Genomic DNA, 21,049 nt, shown 5'->3' on the forward strand with positions numbered 1-21,049 from the left:
TGCACTTTAGCCTGGGTGACAAAGCCAGACCCTGTCTCAAAAAAAAAAAAAAAAAAAAAAATCAATTAATATAATCCATCACATTGACAAGCTTCAGAAGAAAAACTACATGATCATATAATAGATGCAGAAAAAACATTTGACAACCTCTTCACAATAAAAATTCTCATTAAAGTAGGAATACAGGAGAATATTCTCAACTTGATATAGAGTACCTATAAAAAATCCTACAACTAATATCATACGTAATGAAACTTGAAGCTTTCCCTCTAAGATCAAGAACAAGGCAAAGATTCCTTCTCTGATATGGTTTGGATATGTGTCCCTTCCAAATCTCATATTGAAATGTAATCCCCAGTGTTGGAGGTGGGATGTGGTACAAGGAGACTGGATCATGGGGGTAGATCCTTCGTGATTAGTTTAACACCATTCCCTTAGTGGTAAGTGAGCTCTCACACTAAGTTCACAGAAGACCTGGTTGTTTAAAAGAGTGGCACCTCCTCCCTTGCTCCCTGGCTTTTGCTCTCACCATGTGAGACGCCTGCCCCCACTTCACCTTCCACCATGATTATAAGCTCACCAGAAGCAGATGCTGGCACCAAGCTTCTCATACTCTGCAGAACCATGAGTCAATTAAACCTCATTTCATTGTAACTTACCCAGCCTCAGGTATTTCTTTATAGCAACACAATGATGACCTAATACGCCCTCTCACCACTGTCCAACAGTGTATTGGAGGTCACAGCTAATGCAATAAGACAAGAAAAGGAAATAAAAGGTACACAGTTTCGGAAGGAGGAAATAAAACTCTCTGTTTGCAGATGACATGACTGTCAGTCCATATAGAAAATTCAGGCCAGGCACAGTGGCTCACGCCTGTAATCTCAGCACTTCGGGAGGCTGAGGAGGGCGGATCGCAAGGTCAGGAGTTTGAGACCAGACTGGCCAACATAGTGAAATCCCATCTCTACTAAAAATACAAAAAAAAAAACAAAAAAAAAATTACCCGGGCGTGGTGGCAGGCACCTGTAATCCCAGCTACTCAGGAGGCTGAAGCAGGAGAATCACTTGAACCTGGGAGGCGGAGGTTGCAGTAAGCCGAGATCGCATCACTGCACTCCAGCCCGGGTGACAGTGCGAGACTCCATCTCAAAAAAAAAAAAAAAGAAAATCCAAAAGAACTGACAAAACTTTCCTGGAACTAATAAGTAAAACTAGCAAAATTGCAGAATATAGGTTAATATATAAAAGTCAATCACTTCCTATATACCAGCAATGACGTGGAATTTGAAGTTAAAAGTACAATACCATTTACGTCAACAACCCAAGAAATGAAATATTTAGGTATAAATCTAACTTAATATATGTAAGATCTGTATGAGGAAAACTATAAAACTTGAATGAAATCAAAGAACTAAATAAATGAGAAGGTATTTCAACTTCATGAAATACTCAATATTGTCAAGATGTCAGTTCTTCCCAACTTGATCTATTAAAGATCAATGCAATCCCAATCAAAATCCCAGCAATATTTAATACACATCAATGAATTCAATCTAAAGTTTATATGGAGAGGCAAAAGACTCCGAATTGGAGGACTGACACTACCCAACTTCAAGACTTACCATAAAGCTACAGTAATAAAGACAGCGTGTATCAGCGAAATAGAGACACACTGATCAATAAAACAGAATTGAAAGCCCAGAAATAGACCCATATAAATGTATTCAATAGATTTTTTGATTAAAAAAATAAACAAAAGGCAATACAATGGAGAAAGTCTTCTCAATAAATGGTGCTGGAACAACTGGACATTTACATGCAAAACAATGAACCCCGACACAGACCTGACATCCTTCACACAAAAAAATTAACTCAATTCAAAGTGCAAAAGTATAAAAAGACCTAAATGCAAAGTGCAAAAGTATAAAACTCCTACAAGATAACATAGGAGAAAATCTAGATGTCCTTGGGTTTGGTGATGGCTTTTTGGATATAATACGAAAGGCATATAATCTATGAAAGAAATAATTGATAAGCTGGACTTAATTAAAAACTTATTCTGCTTTGTGAAAAACACTGTCAAAAGAATAAAAAGACAAGCTATAGACACCTCTCTGATTCAGGATGTTTACAGTGAGGGAGACTATGGGGAGGGGCAGGGCACAGATGGGAACTCTCTGTATTGCCCAGTCAATGTGGCTGTGAACCTAAAACTGCTCTAAAAGATAAAGTCTGTTTAAAAGCAAAACCACACGCCTGTAATCCCAGCACTCTGGGAGGCCGAGGCAGGTGGATCACCTGAGGTCAGGAGTTCGAGACCAGCCTAACATGGTAAAACCCCATCTCTACCAAATACAAGAAAAAAAAAATTAGCTGAGCATGGTGGCACATGCCTGTATTCCCAGCTACTTAGGAGGCTGAGGCAGGAGAATCACTTGAATCCATGAGGCAGAGGTTGCAGTGAGCCAAGATAATGCCACTGCACTCTAGCCTGGGCAACAAGAGTGAAATACCATCTTAAAAAACAAAAAAAGAAAACAAAAAAACCAGAGGTCTGGTGAAGCATATAAAGAGCTTTGAAGTAATCTAATCATTCCCATCCCCATCTCTCTCTCTCTCTCTCTCTCTCTCTCTCTCTCTCTCACACACACACACACACACACACACAAAAGCTGAACAAACTAAAAAATCAAAACTCTTCTTATATCCATCAGAGAACTGAGATGAAGGACAAACTATTGTTTCAAAAGTTGGAGAGAGATATACACAGAGAATCACAACTTACCAGAGCAGAAACACAAGAACAGAAACCATTGTGGGAACTAACTAGTACTAGGGAAGAAAAAACTAGTATAATTGACAAATTGCTGGAGGTGCATTGCAGACTTTGAGAATCAAAAGCTGCAGGGAAACCAGTCTTACGAAGGGCCTCCATACTTCTGTAAGTTTTATCTCCACAACCCCTAGCATGTTACCACAGTTAAGATGACAGAAAAATACCTACTCCCCAGTTAGGGGGAGGGGGTTGGGGGATACCCATTTTGAATATTCCCAGAGTAGTTTGTTCTTCTTAGAAAACTTGCCCTCAAACTGTTTTACTAGAGCCTAACTAACTAGAGTTTTTTGTTGTTGTTGTTGTTTTTGAGACGGAGTCTTGCTCTGTCACCCAGGCTGGAGTGCAGTGGCCGGATCTCAGCTCACTGCAAGCTCCGCCTCCCGGGTTTACGCCATTCTCCTGCCTCAACCTCCCGAGTAGCTGGGACTACAGGCGCCCGCCACCTCGCCCGGCTATTTTTTTGTATTTTTTAGTAGAGACGGGGTTTCACCGTGTTAGCCGGGATCGTCTCTCGATCTCCTGACCTCGTGATCCGCCCGTCTCGGCCTCCCTCCCAAAGTGCTGGGATTACAGGCTTGAGCCACCGCACCCGGCCTCTAACTAGAGTTTTACAGACTAACTGACCTTAGGGAAAGGAAATACCCAGCTTCAGCCCACTGTAACTTTTGAGGAAGTGGAAGGGAAATAACCAACTCAAGCCCACTGGATCCTTCAACATGGGAGCAGAGAAATAACCCAACTCCAGCCCCTTCTAGCCTTCCTGTCTCACCTGTGAGTGGGGGATGAGAAACATTGATGAAGGTCACGGCCCAGAGGAAAGACTGAGACTTAATCATTGGACTAGAGAACACTTCCCCTCACCCCAAAACTTTATCACTGTATCAATACGGCTCCTGATAGTAACAGAGGAATGTAACTGAAAGAACACCACATCCCAGATCTTACCTAAGAAGAAATCCTTAGGGAAACCCAAAGCCAATGGGAGATAAAAATCAAGGTCACCAGGGGAAATTTTAGTCTCTGAAACCTATAGTATGGCAAACAGTAAATACAATACAACCTCTAATGAGATAAATAAAGACCTATTTACCTCAGTTCCTTTCACATCCAAGGACATCATGTTTGGTTTTCAACCAAAAATTACAAAGCATACTAAAAGACAAAAGCACAGTTTGGAAGAGACTGAGCAAGCATTACAACCAGACTCAGATATGGCAGATGTTGGAATTTAAGTTTGGGAAGATTAAAACGTTCTGGAGATGGACTGTAGTGATGGTTACACAACAATGTGAATGTACTTAATGCCACTTAAAAAATGGTTAAATGGTCAATTTTATGTTATGTGTATTTTACCACAGTAAAAAAGAAAAAAAAATCAAGGGGGAAGAAACAAGTAAGCTATTAAACCATGAAAAGACATGGAGGAATTTTAAATGCACATTGCTTAAGTGGCAGAAGTCATTCTGAAAAAGCTACATACTGTAAGGTTCTAATTATATGACATTGCAAAGACAAAACTACAAAAACAGCAAAAATATCAGTGGTTGCCAGGATTTCAGAAATAAGGAAGGAACGATGAACAGGTGAAATTCAGGAGATTTTTAGGACAGTGAAATCATTCCATATGACACCACATGTTCCACCATAACAGTGGAAACATGTCATTATTCATTTGTCAAAACCCAAAGAATGTACAAAACCATAATACAAACTATGAATTTTAATAATAATGTATTGGCCAGGTGCAGTGGCTCAAGCCTGTAATCCTAGAACTTTGGGAGGCCAAGGCAGGCAAACCACTTGAGGTCAGAAGTTCGAGCCAGCCTGACCAACATGGTGAAACCCCATCTCTACTAAAAATACAAAAAAATTAGCTGGGCATGGTGGCACATGCCTGTAATCTCAGCTACTTGGGAGGCTGCAGCAGGAGAACTGCATGAACTCGGGAGGCTGAGGTTGCAGTAGGCCAAGACTGCGCCACACTGTGTGTTGTCAAAATTTTGTTGATATTTCAAGAGACAGAGCGAGACTCCATCTCAAAGTAAATAAACAAATAAATAATAATGATATGTATCAATACTAGCTCATCAATTACAACAAATATACCACACTACTGCAACACAGAAAGGAGGGAAGGAGGAAGTGGTGAATAACAATTCTGTACTTTCTGCTCAATTTTTCTGTAAACATATAGCTACTTCCTAAAAAGATCTAATTTTTTTTTTAAAGAACAGAACATCTAGACAAAACACTAACAAGGAAATATAAGATGTGAACAACACTATAAACAACTAGACCTAGTAAGAATCATAGAACGTTCCATCTGAGAGCAGCTTAATATACATTCTTTTTGAGTACAAATGGAACATTCCCCAAGACAGACCATTTGCTAGGCCATAAAACCTCAAAAATTTTAATAATTAAAATCATAAGGTATATTCTCAAATCAAAATGAAATGAATTCAGAAATCAACAACAGAGGAAATCAGAGAAACTCACAAATATGCGGAAAGTAAGCAACAGACTCCTAAACAACCAACAGGTCAAAAAAAAATCACAAAAAAGAATTTTAAGTATTTTAAGATGATAAAAACACATACCAAAACTTATGAGTTGCAACTAAACTGGTACTCAGAGGGAAATTTATAGGTATAAACATGTATATTACAAATAGAATAAAGATCAATATTCTAGTCTTCCATCTTAAACTAGAAAAGAGAAAACTAAACCTGAGCAAAGCAGAAGGGTTCAAATGGAAATAAATAGAGAATAATGAAAAGCAATCAAACCAAAAGATAGTCTCTGGAAATATCAACAAAATTTTAAAACCTTTAACTAGACTCACCAAGGAAAAAAGAGACTCAAACTACCAAAATAAAAAATAATAAAGGGGACTTCACTGCCAACTTTACAGAAATACAAAGCATTATAAGAGAATATTATTTTTAAACTGTATGTTAACAAATTTGATAACTTAGAGGAGATGGACAAACGCCCAGAAAAATCACACATTACTGAAACTGACTTAAGAAAGAATGGACAATCTGAATAGACCCACAACAAGAAAAAGGAGTGATTTAGTAATTAAAATACTATGCCCCACCCTGCAAAAAAAAAAAAAGACCCCAGACCTATTTGATGTAACCAATCAACCTTTCAAATAATTAATGCCAGTCCTTCACAAACTTTTCCAAAAACAATAGGAATACTTTCAATTCACGTTGAGGTCAATATTACCCTGATACCAAACCAGACAAAGGCATCAAAAGAAAACTACGGACCAATATATCTTACAAATATAGATGGAATAACTCAAACAAAATACAAGCGTGTGTGTGTGTGTGTGTGTATTTCTATGACAGGCAACACATAAAATGTTTATACACTGTGACAAAGTGAGTTATTTTCACAAGGCTGGTTTAATAACCTAGTATCAATTCATGTAATACATCGATTAATAGTTTGACAAAATTATTATTAAAAACACTCAAGAAACTAGGGATAGAAACTTCATCAATAATGATAAGGGCATCTATTAAAAACGCACAACTAACATCGTACTCAGAGGTAAAAGAGCGGATGTTTTCTCCCTAAGACAAGCTTGTCTAACCCACAGCCCCAGGACCATAAATGTGGCCCAACACAAATTCGTAAGCCTTCTTAAAACATGACATTTTTGAATCTCTGGGACACATTTAAAGCAGTGTGTAGAGGGAAATTTACAGCACTAAATGCCCACAAGAGAAAGCAGGAAAGATCTAAAATTGACACTCTAACATCACAATTAAAAGAACTAGAGAAGCAAGAGCAAACACATTCGAAAGCTAGCAGAAGGCAAGAAATAACTAAGATCAGAGCAGAACTGAAGGAGATAGAGACACAAAAAACCCTCCAAAAAATCAATGAATCCAGGAGTTGGATCTTTGAAAAGATCAACAAAATTGACAGACCACTAGCAAGACCAATAAAGAAGAAAAGAGAGAAGAATCAAATAGACGCAATAAAAAATGATAAAGGGGATATCACCACCAACCCCACAGAAATACAAACTACCATCAGAGAATACTATAAACACCTCTACGCAAATAAACTAGAAAATCTAGAAGAAATGGATAATTTCCTGGACACTTACACTCTTCCAAGACTAAACCAGGAAGAAGTTGAATCCCTGAATAGACCAATAGCAGGCTCTGAAATTGAGGCAATAATTAATAGCCTACCAACCAAAAAAAGTCCAGGACCAGAAGGATTCACAGCTGAATTCTACCAGAGGTACAAGAAGGAGCTGGTACTATTCCTTCTGAAACTATTCCAATCAATGGAAAAAGAGGGAATCCTCCCTAACTCATTTTATGAGGCCAACATCATCCTGATACCAAAGCCTGGCAGAGACACAACAAAAAAAGAGAATTTTAGACCAATATCCCTGATGAACATTGATGCAAAAATCCTCAATAAAATACTGGCAAACCGGATTCAGCAGCACATCAAAAAGCTTATCCACCATGATCAAGTGGGCTTCATCCCTGGGATGCAAGGCTGGTTCAACATTCGCAAATCAATAAACCTAATCCAGCATATAAACAGAACCAAAGACAAAAACCACATGATTATCTCAATAGATGCAGAAAAGGCTTTTGACAAAATTCAACAGCCCTTCATGCTAAAAACGCTCAATAAATTCGGTATTGATGGAACATACCTCAAAATAATAAGAGCTATTTATGACAAACCCACAGCCAATATCATACTGAATGGGCAAAAACTGGAAAAATTCCCTTTGAAAACTGGCACAAGACAGGGATGCCCTCTCTCACCACTCCTATTCAACATAGTGTTGGAAGTTCTGGCTAGGGTAATCAGGCAAGAGAAAGAAATCAAGGGTATTCAGTTAGGAAAAGAAGAAGTCAAATTGTCCCTGTTTGCAGATGACATGATTGTATATTTAGAAAACCCCATTGTCTCAGCCCAAAATCTCCTTAAGCTGATAAGCAACTTCAGCAAAGTCTCAGGATACAAAATTAATGTGCAAAAATCACAAGCATTCTTATACACCAGTAACAGACAAACAGAGAGCCAAATCATGAATGAACTTCCATTCACAATTGCTTCAAAGAGAATAAAATACCTAGGAATCCAACTTACAAGGGATGTAAAGGACCTCTTCAAGGAGAACTACAAACCACTGCTCAGTGAAATAAAAGAGGACACAAACAAATGGAAGAACATTCCATGCTCATGGACAGGAAGAATCAATATCGTGAAAATGGCCATACTGCCCAAGGTAATTTATAGATTCAATGCCATCCCCATCAAGCTACCAATGACTTTCTTCACAGAATTGGAAAAAACTACTTTAAAGTTCATATGGAACCAAAAAAGAGCCCGCATCTCCAAGACAATCCTAGAAAAGAACAAAGCTGGAGGCATCACGCTACCTGACTTCAAACTATACTACAAGGCTACAGTAACCAAAACAGCATGGTACTGGTACCAAAACAGAGATATAGACCAATGGAACAGAACCGAGTCCTCAGAAATAATACCACACATCTACAGCCATCTGATCTTTGACAAACCTGAGAGAAACCAGAAATGGGGAAAGGATTCCCTATTTAATAAATGGTGCTGGGAAAATTGGCTAGCCATAAGTAGAAAGCTGAAACTGGATCCTTTCCTTACTCCTTATACGAAAATTAATTCAAGATGGATTACAGACTTAAATGTTAGACCTAATACCATAAAAACCCTAGAGGAAAACCTAGGTAGTACCATTCAGGACATAGGCATGGGCAAAGACTTCATGTCTAAAACACCAAAAGCAACGGCAGCAAAAGCCAAAATTGACAAATGGGATCTCATTAAACTAAAGAGCTTCTGCACAGCAAAAGAAACTACCATCAGAGTGAACAGGCAACCTACAGAATGGGAGAAAATTTTTGCAATCTACTCATCTGAAAAAGGGCTAATATCCAGAACCTACAAAGAACTCAATCAAATTTACAAGAAAAAAACAAACAACCCCATCAAAAAGTGGGCAAACGATATGAACAGACATTTCTCAAAAGAAGACATTCATACAGCCAACAGACACATGAAAAAATGCTCATCATCACTGGCCATCAGAGAAATGCAAATCAAAACCACAATGAGATACCATCTCACACCAGTTAGAATGGCGATCATTAAAAAGTCAGAAAACAACAGGTGCTGGAGAGGATGTGGAGAAATAGGAACACTTTTACACTGTTGGTGGGATTGTAAACTAGTTCAACCATTATGGAAAACAGTATGGCGATTCCTCAAGGATCTAGAACTAGATGTACCATATGACCCAGCCATCCCATTACTGGGTATATACCCAAAGGATTATAAGTCATGCTGCTCTAAAGACACATGCACACGTATGTTTATTGCGGCACTATTCACAATAGCAAAGACTTGGAATCAACCCAAATGTCCATCAGTGACAGACTGGATTAAGAAAATGTGGCACATATACACCATGGAATACTATGCAGCCATACAAAAGGATGAGTTTGTGTCCTTTGTAGGGACATGGATGCAGCTGGAAACCATCATTCTTAGCAAACTATCACAAGAACAGAAAACCAAACACCGCATGTTCTCACTCATATGTGGGAACTGAACAGTGAGATCACTTGGACTCGGGAAGGGGGACATCACACACCGGGGCCTATCATGGGGAGGGGGGAAGCGGGGAGGGATTGCATTGGGAGTTATACCTGATGTAAATGACGAGTTGATGGGTGCTGACGAGTTGATGGGTGCAGCACAGCAACATGGCACAAGTATACATATGTAACAAACCTGCACGTTATGCACATGTACCCTAGAACTTAAAGTATAATAATAATAATTAATTAATTAATTATTAATTTTTAAAAACATGACATTTTTGCAGTTTTTTTTTTTTTTTTTTTAGCTCATCAGCTATTGTTAGTGTATTTTATGTGTGGCCCAAGACAATTCTTCTAATGTGGCCCAGGGAAGCCAAAAGATTGGACACCCCTGCCCTAAGATCAGGAATAAAAAAGCATATACACTCTTACCCCTCCTATTCAATATTTTACTAAAGGTTCTAGCCAGGGCAATTAGCCATAAATAAATAAATAAAAGGTATCCAGATTGGAAAGAAAAAATAAAGCTATATATATTTGCCCTTGACATGATCTTTATCAGAAAATCATAGAGAACCCACAAATAATCTATTAGGATGAATAAACAAGTTCAGAAGAGATTCAGAAACAATATTAATACATATAAAAATCAAGTGTTTTTAGGCCGGGTGCGGTGGCTCAAGCCTGTAATCCCAGCACTTTGGGAGGCCGAGACGGGCGGATCACAAGGTCAGGAGATCGAGACCATCCTCGCTAACACGGTGAAACCCCGTCTCTACTAAAAAATGCAAAAAAAAACTAGCCGGGCGGGTTGGCGGGCGTCTGTAGTCCCAGCTACTCGGGAGGCTGAGGTAGGAGAATGGCGTAAACCTGGGAGGCGGAGCTTGCAGTGAGCTGAGATCCGGCCACTGCACCCCAGCCTGGGCGACAGAGCAAGACTCCGTCTCAAAAAAAAAAAAAAAAAAAAAAAAAAATCAAGTGTTTTTAAACATTTACAACGAATAACCCAAACATTCAATTAAGAAAAATAATTCCACTTACAATACCATTAAAAACAATAAAATACTTTGAATAATTTAAGAAAAAATGTGCAATTCTGAAAACTACAAAACATTATTGAAATTTAAACATCTAATTAGTTGTATGCCACATAAGAACATTTCCATCAACTACAGACCACATACATAATGGTGGTCCTATAAGATTATAATACCGGCCCGGCATGGTGGCTCACGCCTCTAATCCCAGCACTTTGGGAGGCCAAGGCGGGCAGATCACTTGAGTCAGGAGTTCAAGACCAGCCTAGGCAACATGGCAAAACCCCGTCTCCACTAAAAATACAAAAATTAGCCAGGCGTGGTGGCACACACCTGTAATCCCAGCTACTCAGGAGGCTGAGACGTGAGAATCACTTGAGACTGGGAAGCAGTGGTTGCAGTGAGCCAAGATTGTGTCACTGCACTCCAGCCTGGGCGACAGAGCAAGACTCTGTCTAAAAATATATATATATATTTTTTTATATATATAATATATATAAATTTATATATATATAAAATTTGTGTGTTAGATACACAAATACTTACCATGGTGTTACTACTGCCTACAGTATTCAGTACTGTAACATGCTGTATAGGTTTGTAGCCTAGGAGCAAACGGTTAGACTATATAGCCTAGGTGTGTAGTAGGCTATGTCATCTAGGTTTGCGTACGTACACTATATGATGTTTGCACAACAATGAAATAGTGTAATGAAACATTTCTCAGAATGTAACCTCATCATTAATTGACACAACTATAAATGAAAAAATATCCCATGTTCATGAACCAGATGATTAGGCCAGGCACAGTGGCTCATGCCTGCAATCCCAGCACTTTGAGAGGCCAAGGCAGGTGGATCGCTTGAGGTCAGGAGTTCGAGACCAGCCTGGCCAACATGGTGAAACCCCATCTCTACCAAAAATACAAAAATAAGCCAGGCGTTGTGGTGCGCACCTATAAACCCAGCTACTGGAGGCTGAGGCAAGAGAACTGCTTGAACCCAGGAGGCAGAGGTTTCAGTGAGCTGAGATCGCACCACTGCTCTCCAGCCTGGGCAAGATTCCATCTCAAAAAAAAAAAAAAGGACCAGATGATTTAACATCAAGATGACAATACTCCCAAATTGATCTACAGATTCATCACAATCTCTATCAAAATATTAGCTGGCTTCTTTGTAGAAATTGACAAGCTAATCTAAAATTCATATGGAATTGCAAGAGGCTCCAGAATGACTAAAATATCTTGAAAAACGAAAGCAAAGTTGGAGAACTCCCCCATTTCAAAACTTACTATAAAGCAATATTAATTAAAAGAGTGTCTCCTAGTCAGGCATGGTGGCTCACACCTGTAATCCCAACACATTGAGAGGCCGAGGTAGACAGACGGCTTTAACCCAATAGTTTGAGACCAGCCTGGGCAACATGGTAAGATTCCATCTCTACAAAAACTACAAAAATTAGCTAAGCATGGTGGCATGTGCCTGTAGTTCCAGCTACTTGGTAGGCGAGATAGGAGGTCCACTTGAGCCTAGGAGGTGGAGGTTGCAGTGAGCCAAGATTGCACCACTGCATGCACTCCAGCCTGGACAACAAAGAGACACCTGTCTCAGAAAAAAAAAAAAAAAAAAAAAAAAAAAAAAGTGTCTCCTAGCATAAGGTGGGCATATAGATCGATGAAATAGAATTGGGAATCCAGAAATAAACCCATATATCTATGGCTAATTGATTTTCTACAAGGATAATAAGACAAATCAATGGGGAAAAGAAGAGCCTCTATAACAAATGGTGCTGCAAAAAGACAAACTGCCTATTCTTCCAAGTGGGAGCTAAATAATATGTACACCTGGAAGGAGAGTATGGAATGACAGAGAATAGAATATTGGAAGGGTGGGGAGTGTGAGAGTGGGGTGGATGAAGAGAAATTACTTAATGAGTAAACATAGGCTGCTCCAGTGACGGAGACACTAAAAGCCCTGACTTCACCACTATGCAATATATCAATGTCACAAAATTATACTTGAACTCTATAAATTTACATAAATAAAATTAAAAAAAAAAAACAGTGCTCGATAGTCACAAAAGAATAAAGTTTGAACCCTTTCTTCACATCATACACAAAAAGTAACTCAAAATGGATCAAAGACCTACATGTAATAGCAATACTATAAAATCTCAAAGAAAACATAGTAGGTCCTCATGACCTCATATTTGTCAAGGGACTGTATCTTGTCAATCCCTTGATTGATAAGGGATTATATATGTAATATGTATATATATAAATAATATACATAAAGAATTCTCACAATTCAATAGTAAAAACACAAATAACCCAATTAAAGAATGGGCAAAAGACCTGAATAGCTATTTCTTCAAAGAAGACGCACAAATGGCCAAGAAGCACATGAAAAGATGCACGAACCATAAGGGAAATGCAAATCAAAACTACAAAAAAGTCAGGTAATAACAAGTGCTGATAAGGATGTGGAGAAAATGTAACTCTCATACACTGGTAATAGGAATGCCACTTTGGAAAACAATCTGGCAGGTCCTTAAAAGGTTAACAGAATTCCATATGTCCCAAAAATTCTACTCCTAGATATACATCCAAGAGAAATGAATCCATATGTCCACACATACACTTATATAAGAATGTCTACAGTAGCATTATACATAATAGACAAAAAGTAGGGAAAAAAAGGTCCATCAACTAATGAATGGATATACAAAGTATCACATATCCACATAATAAAATACTATTCGGCCATACAAAGTAATGAAGTGCTGATACATGCCACATCACAGGTGAATCCTGAAACCATTAAGCTAAGTGAAAGAAGCCCAGTCACAAAAAAACCACATATTATTCCACTTATATGAAATTCCCAAAATAGATAAATCTGTAGACAGAAGGTAGATTAATAGTTGCATACGGGGAATGGAAGATGGGGGATATTAGCTAAAGTGTATGGGGTTTCTTTTAGAAGTGATAAAATGTTCTAAAATTGACCGTGATCATGATGGCACATATCTATGAATATACTGAAAACGGCTGAATTGTGCAGTTTAACTTAAGGGTGAATTGTACAGTATGTGAATGATATCTCAAAAAAGCTATTAAAATGTTTTTAAGGAAGTCAATTAAGCACTCAACACAAGGAAATACACACACACACCCCTCAAAGTAAACCTAAGGAAATAGTAAAAGATGAAAACTGAACTTTTTATTAAAATTAATTAATTTTTAATTAAAAAAATAAACAGCAACAGAATTAAACTTAAATCAAGAGCTGTGTCCTTGAATGAAAAATAAATTAAATAAACTCCTACCTAGTCAAATCAGGAGAAAAATAAAGCATAATTACACAAAATTGGGAATGAGAAGTGAAAATAACCACAGAGGCAAATGAAAAAATAAAGAATACTGTGTGGCACTCCATTAAAATTAACTAGAAACCCTTACTGAAAAGAATGATTTCCTAGGAAAATTACCAAAATTAACCCAAGAAAAGAGAACATATATATACTACAACCCTGAAAGGAATCCAGAGATAGTTTAAATGGTGATATCTTTCAAACATTCAAGAAAGAAAAATTCCTTTGTACTTACACTGTTCCAGAAAAACAAAAATCATCCAAGTACCTTTTATGAAAATGGCATAATATTGATGTCAAATTTGATAAATACTGGCCAAGAAAACAACAAAAAGAAAAACATTTAAAACGTTATCAAATATCTGCAAATAAAATCTAGCAGTTGCTCAAGAGAAAAGCACACTACGACTAAATAGTTTTTATCCTAGGAACACAAAACAGGATTAATATTAATAATAAAATGCATATGAATAGATTTAAAAAATAAATTGTGCAATGTAGATAAATTTGGAGACGGGGAGCAGAAACGGAAGAGGTTCAGCCTGTGTTCTCTCCTTTGAAACTGTAGCCTGCTGATGGGGGGATGTTGAACTCTGGGTGGGAGACAGAGGTTAAGAGGGAAGATGGGGAAAGAAGCTGACAGAGAGGAAACTAAAAAGATTTCCAAGCACTGTTGGGCCGGGTGCAGTGGCTCATCACGCCTGTAATCCCAGCACTTTGGGAGGCCAAGGCGTGTGAGGTCAAGAGATTGAGACCATCCTGGCCAACATGGTGAAACCTCGTCTCTACTAAATATACAAAAATTAGCTGAGCGTGGTGGCGCGCATCTGTAGTCCCAGCTACTGGGGAGGCTGAGGCAGGAGAATCACTTGAACCCGAGAGGCAGAGGTTGCAGTTAGCCAAGATCACGCCACTGCCACTCCAGCCTGGTGACAAGAGCGAGAGACTATCTTAAAAAAAAAAAAAAAAGATTTCCAAGCACTGCTGATGACCCAATTAAAAGTTAGAGACCAAGAATTTCTAGTGATACCAACCCAGAGAACTGAATTATCTTCTCGAGCACAACTCAGAAATTCAGGTTGAGGAATTACAAGAAGTGTTTGAATGGTCTGTAGAACCAGCATAAAAACAACATGAGGCTCTGAATCACTGCCCTCTTAAAAAGACTTAGCTGTAAGACTGGTCATATTTTGCTTCAAATTTAAACAGTATCATAGCTTAACTCAGTCTCAGTAACAGGACTACAAACTTAATCACTGCCTTACATAACACTACTATAACTCCCTTATTATCTAGTGAGATATGAGAGTAAATTGAGTAACAAAATTTTGTCATTTAACTTGAGAGTAAACTGGATGAAATTAATGTTTCCTATTATTTGATCTCATCCTCTAAATACACAGCATTAGATGTTACACATCTAAAAATTTCATAGTTCATAAATTTCTAGCAAGAAACATACTAAGCATTTTCTCCTTAAAACACTTTCCAACCTATGCCAGTAAGTTTCAATATGCCAGTGAACTAAAGGAAAACGTATCTGAATACTCATTGTATCATCGTAAATCTCCCTTTAACACAGAAAACCACCTATATATTCTATATATTATCATATATTCTCTCAGGTAAATAAGAAAATACCTAATTTCTCTCAGGGGAAAGAAAAAACTGTGGGGAGGAAAAAAATACTCTGGACTCTCAGAAGTAAGATTTTCTATTACCCATAGATAGCTCACTATTAGCGGCCAGGCACAGTGGCTCCTCTAATCTCAACACTTTGGGAGGCTGAGGCAGGCAGATCACAGGTCAGGAGTTCAAGACCAGCCTAGCCAACATGGTGAAAGTCCATCTCTACTAAAAATACAAAAATTAGCCAGGCATGGTGGTGGATGCCTGTAATCCCAGCTACTTGGGAGGCTGAGGCAGGAGAACTGCTTGAACCTGGGAGGCAGAGATTACAGTGAGCCAAGATCGTGATGCTGCACTCCAGCCTGGGTGACAGAGCAAGACTTTGTCTCGGGAGGGAAAAAAAAAAGATAGCTCATTATTAAACAGGATAATTTCCTCACATTGGCTGTATGTAAAAGAGGGTTAGCTTAAAAATTCCTCCTCTAGGTCCCTATCTCTCACCATATGCAAAGATTAACTCAAGATGGATTAAAGACTTAAATATAAGGCCCAAAACTATAATAATCCTAAAGAATACTTAGGAAAAAAGTTTATGATTAAGACCTAAAAAGCAAATGCAACAAAAATAGAAACAGACAAATGGAACTTAATTAAACTGAAGAGCTTCTGCACAGCAAAATAAACTACCAACAGAGTAAACAGACAACCTACAGGATGGGAGAAAATATCTGCAAACTATGCATCTGACAAAGGTCTAATATCCAGCATCTATCTATAAGGAACTCAAACAAATCAACATGAAAAAAAAAAACAACCTACTAAAAATCGGGCAAAAGATTGAACAGACACTTCTCAAAAGAAGACATACGAGCGGCCAAAAAACATGAAAAAAATGCTCAACATCACTAAGCATCAGAGAAATGCAAATTAAAATCACAATGAGATACCATTCACACCAGTCAGAAGGGCTATTATTAAAAAGTCAAAAAACAGATGTTGGCAAGGATGAGAAGAAAAGGGAACAGGTATACACTGTTGTTGGAAATGTAAGCTGTTCAACTCCTATGGAAAGCAGTATGGAGGTTTCTTGAAGAATTCAAAACAACTACCATTTGACCCAGCAATCCTACTACTGGGTATCTATCCAAAAGAAAATAAATCATTTCATCAAAAAGACATCTGAGCCAGGCACAGTGGCTACAACTGTAGTCCCAGCACTTTGGGAAGCCAAGGCTGAGTATCACTTGAGCCCAGGTGTTCTAGACCAGCTAGACTCCATTAAAAAAAAAAAAAATGTCTGTGCTCGTATGTTTATCACAGCACCGTTCACAACAGCAAAGTCATGAAATCAACCTAAGTGTCCATCAACAACTGAATGGATAAAGAAAATGTAGTATGTATTAATATACATCATTGAATATTATGCAGCCATAAACAGAATGAAATCCTGTTCTTTGCAGCAACATGAATGGAGCCTGAAGGCTATTTATCAAGTGAAATAATTCAGAAACAGAAAATCAAATACCACATGCTTTCACTGATAAGACAAGTGGGTACAATGCATATACAGAGACATAAAGATAGAATGGGTACAATAAGTACACACAGACATAAAGATGAAAATAAACAGACACTGGGGGCTCCAGAAGGAGGAGAAAAGGGATAAAAAATTACCTATCAGGTACAATGTTCACTATTTGGGTGAGAGATTCACTAGAAGTCCAAACCTAACCATTACGCAGTATATCCATGTTAATTACGTGCATATGTACCCCCAAATCTAAAATTAAATTAAATTAAAATTTTGTTTAAAAAACTCCTCCTCTAGGCTTCAAGATAAAGATCTGAATATTAGTAGTTATTCAAGCAAGAAGTCACAGGACAAAATAAAAGTTAGGAGACCTAGTCAACAAGTGTGGCTTTAATTATGGTCTCTATGTAGATGACTTACAACTTGGAATCTCTAGCCCAGACTTCTCCTTCAGTCTTCAAAACCAAACTCATAATCTTAAGATCCACCCAACCAATTCCAACACCCACTCACGGCCACCATCCCCACCATAAATCTGGCCATATCTTAATATTGGCACAACCATTCAAACAATAACACCTGGCTACTTCACCTTTCACATCCCATCCGTTATTAAGTATGATAATTTTGCCTCTTAAATATCTCTCAAGTCAGTCCACTTTTCCCTGTATTCACCAACACTTCCCTATTCCAAAATTTCATCATCTTTTGCCTGGCAATGCTGCAATGGTCTCATAATTTACGCCCTTGACCTACGACTACTGCTCCCCATCCCACCTTGCTGTCACAGCTGTTCTGCACTCTGCTATACACCTGATCTTTCTGAAACACCTATCTTATCATACATCTCCTCCTTTCAAATATTTTTGTCAACTTTCCAAAGCTCCAGAGATAAAGCCCCTAAATCCTTGGCATAGCACACAAAGCCTTGCAGTCTGTGCTCAAACCACATTGGCTTCTGGGTCCTGGAAAATGCCATGCTCTCTCTCACCAACAGTACCTTTTCATGTGTTTTTCCCTCAACTAGAGGGCTCTTTCCCTCCCCTTTGCCTGATTAACCTTAAACTGTCTTCAGATGTCAGCTCTAGCATAACCTCCTCAAGGCTTTCCCAGCTTCACTGACAAGGCAAGATTATCTTACTTTATGCTTTCATAGAATATTAGCACATACTAGCTTTACTTTTATTTATATGATCATCTGAAATCTGTCTGCCTCCCTGTCTAGACCATGAACACGAGGAAGGCAGAGACCAAAAATGTCTGGGTTCACCAAGATTTCCTTAGCACCCAGCACAATGTGTGGCACATGGTGAATCCTAATAATACATGTTCAATGAATTAAGTACCCGCTGGAATATTCACCAGACAAAACAACTACTGTTCATTAGTGACAAAACTCTACACCTTCACTGTCTGTGATGATGGAACTGTTCCATTATCTGCTCTGTCCAATATGGTAGCCACTAGCCTAGTGTGGTTGCTGAATACTTGAAAAGTGCTAAGAACAGACGCATGGAATTTTTCATTTTATTTATTTTTAACTCTTATTCAAAACTATAATAGTTTTCTCTTTAATTAAGATGTAAAAAGCCACACGTGGCTAGTGGCTACTGTACTGAACAGGGCAGGTCTTGCTCCTCGAAAAGCAGTAAGTTGAAAAAGAGGGTAAGGGCAGTAAATAAATTGGAGAGTTATTTTCAAAATGATCTTCGGGGGGCCTACCATGAAATCGGCTTTCTTCATTGTGCATTATCTGCGCTTTCTAGTTTTCCAGACTGTTGGGAGCCACATCACAAGCCTCTTGCATTCCAAGCCCCTCCTATCGGCTGGGGAACCCCTTTATTGCTACAAATGATTGTCCAGAGGAGGAAAACCTGCGGGGAGCCTCTCCAGACTAAGTGATCGCGCGGTGTACATTATCCACACTGCTCCCTCAGGGCAGTCCTGCAATTCAGTCAAGCTAATCTGTTCACAGTCTCCCCAACAAGATGCTCCCCAGGCAACCACTCGCTCCGCTCCTACACCGCCTTCTCCCTCCTTCAGGGCTCGACACACCCGTGGTCCTCTCTCAGCGTTTCTCACCCCCACTCACGGGGAATGCAGACTCCCCTGAACGTCTGTGGGAGTTCAAAAGGCCCAAACCCACCGAGGGGGAGGAAACGAGAAGTCTTTGCCACAAAGCCTTGGAGACGCAGAGCAGCCTGCGGGAACCTAGGCTGGAGTCGGGGCCGCCTACTAGCCTCAGCCGCGCGCGTTTTCTCCGTCAAGCTGCGTGACCGGCGGAAGGGCGGAGCGCTCGGGACCCAGCCTCCACCCTCCACTCGCCGCGGCTCCACACTGCTCCCCGGCCCGCCTCACCTTCTCCAGGGAGGTACGCTCGCCCTCCGAGTAGCGGTGCCTCGGAGGCGATGGCAGAGGCAAAATCCTGCCGGGGTGCGCCTGCAGCCAGGCCTTGGCTTCCTCGTCCTCCTCGTCCTCCCCGTCGTCTGTACTTTCCAGATGCTGGTGCCCGTAGTGAGAGTCGGAGTCCAACTCCCGCCCAGCCTCTTCCTGCACCTCCTCCACCACCACGACGTCGTCCAAGTTCGCCGCCGCCGCTGCCTCCGCCGCAGCCGCTGTAGCCTCCTCCTCCTTCTCCTCCTCCTCCTCCTCCTCCTCCTCCAGCTCGCCCGGCCATGGCAGATCCTCGGGCTCCATGTTGGTGTCTCGCTCTGGGCGGCAGAGGAGGAGGAGGGAGGGGGGAGGGAGGGGAAGGGAAGAGACCTGACTGGCGGTTGTGGCCCAGCGTAGGCGCAGTGCCGCCCGCCTGGGCGGGGCCGGGAGACCGCGCGCGCGTTGCTAGGGACGCCGCGCGGGGCCCGGCGGGAAGGCCCCAGGGCGGAGATTTGCGACAGGCGACGCCGCCGCCTCGCCGCCGTCACCGGCCGGGACCTTGCGAACTGTACTGTAAGCTCACAATAAACCGGGACTGGGTGCTTCCCGGGGGCGCAGAGGGCCCCGCGCGAGGACAGTGTAGTTCTCGGCTGGGGTGGAGTTTTAGCCCCTGCACAGAGAAGAGATCAAACTCTAGGACGCACCCGTTATAATCACACATGCAAATTATAAAGTTGTAAAGGTTGAGTACCTCCTAACGTGTCAGGCTATATGGTGGGCGCTTCAACGTAACCGTGGAAAAGTGTCACGGGTTGTTAGATTAAGAACTGGGCACTGGCATCAGAAAGATGGGAGTGTGAATCCTGGCATCACCGCTTAAAGCGATGTGACTTTGTGTCTCCAAAACGATGATAATAGGCCATCGCATAGGATGAGTGTGATAATTAAAGGAAATAATGTGAAGGACTTAGTGATAAGTTGGTTATTGTACAATAGCTCATTAGATACTCACGGTTCTGTGAGACAAGTATTACTATTTCATGTATGAAGAATCTGAGGCTCAAAAAATTAATTTGCCCAAAGTTTCTTACCTAGTAAGTGGCTGACTCAGCATGCCATCCCAGGTCCTCTGTTAGTGTAGGAATTGCCCTGGCCTAGACCAACCAGCTGATAAAGGGTAACAGCGCAAATATTTATACGGATAGTACATATGTTTTGGTGGTTCGACAATGATTTTGGAGTTCTTTAAAAACAAAGATTTCCTGACCGCTTCAGGAACCTCTACAAAATGAATGGCAAATTAAAGTGTCTTGAGATGCCATGTAACCAAACACCACCTGTACCCCAATAACCTATGGGAAAAATTTTTAAATTAAAATTTTAAAAATAATAATCTTGAGATGCTTCACTGTTACCTAAGAAAATACCCATAATTAAAGTGGAGTCCAGCAAAAAGTCTTCATAGTATTACCCACAATAGAAGACATACATTGATAATGATGCTGAACCAATGTTGGTGGGGCAATTTTAGGGTTATTGCCAAGGAGGTATGTCTTACCTACCTGTCAATGACCCAATCCTGGCAAAACTATAAAGGTAGAATAAGAACTGGTGCCCAGTCTTGGAG

The 21,049-nt window shown here is 40.0% G+C and overlaps 1 protein-coding gene across 9 annotated transcripts in view; it reads right to left on the reverse strand.

Moving 5' to 3' along the window:
• Nucleotides 1-19,757, reverse strand: part of ALMS1 (ALMS1 centrosome and basal body associated protein) — a 221,754-nt gene extending 201,997 nt beyond the window's left edge. For all 9 annotated transcript variants that reach the window (XR_012422187.1, XR_010580408.1, XR_012422190.1 and 6 more), the window contains exon 1: nucleotides 19,408-19,757. Coding sequence is in view for 4 of the 9 variants with exons in the window: in XM_065526944.2 (XP_065383016.1) it covers nucleotides 19,408-19,746 (339 nt within the window). In the remaining 5 variants the exon portion in view is untranslated. The remainder of the gene's footprint in view (nucleotides 1-19,407) is intronic.
• Between the last annotated feature and the right edge of the window lie 1,292 nt (nucleotides 19,758-21,049).

The sequence above is a fragment of the Macaca fascicularis genome, chromosome 13 (assembly GCF_037993035.2).
Source record: "Macaca fascicularis isolate 582-1 chromosome 13, T2T-MFA8v1.1".
Taxonomy (NCBI): Eukaryota; Metazoa; Chordata; class Mammalia; order Primates; family Cercopithecidae; genus Macaca; species Macaca fascicularis.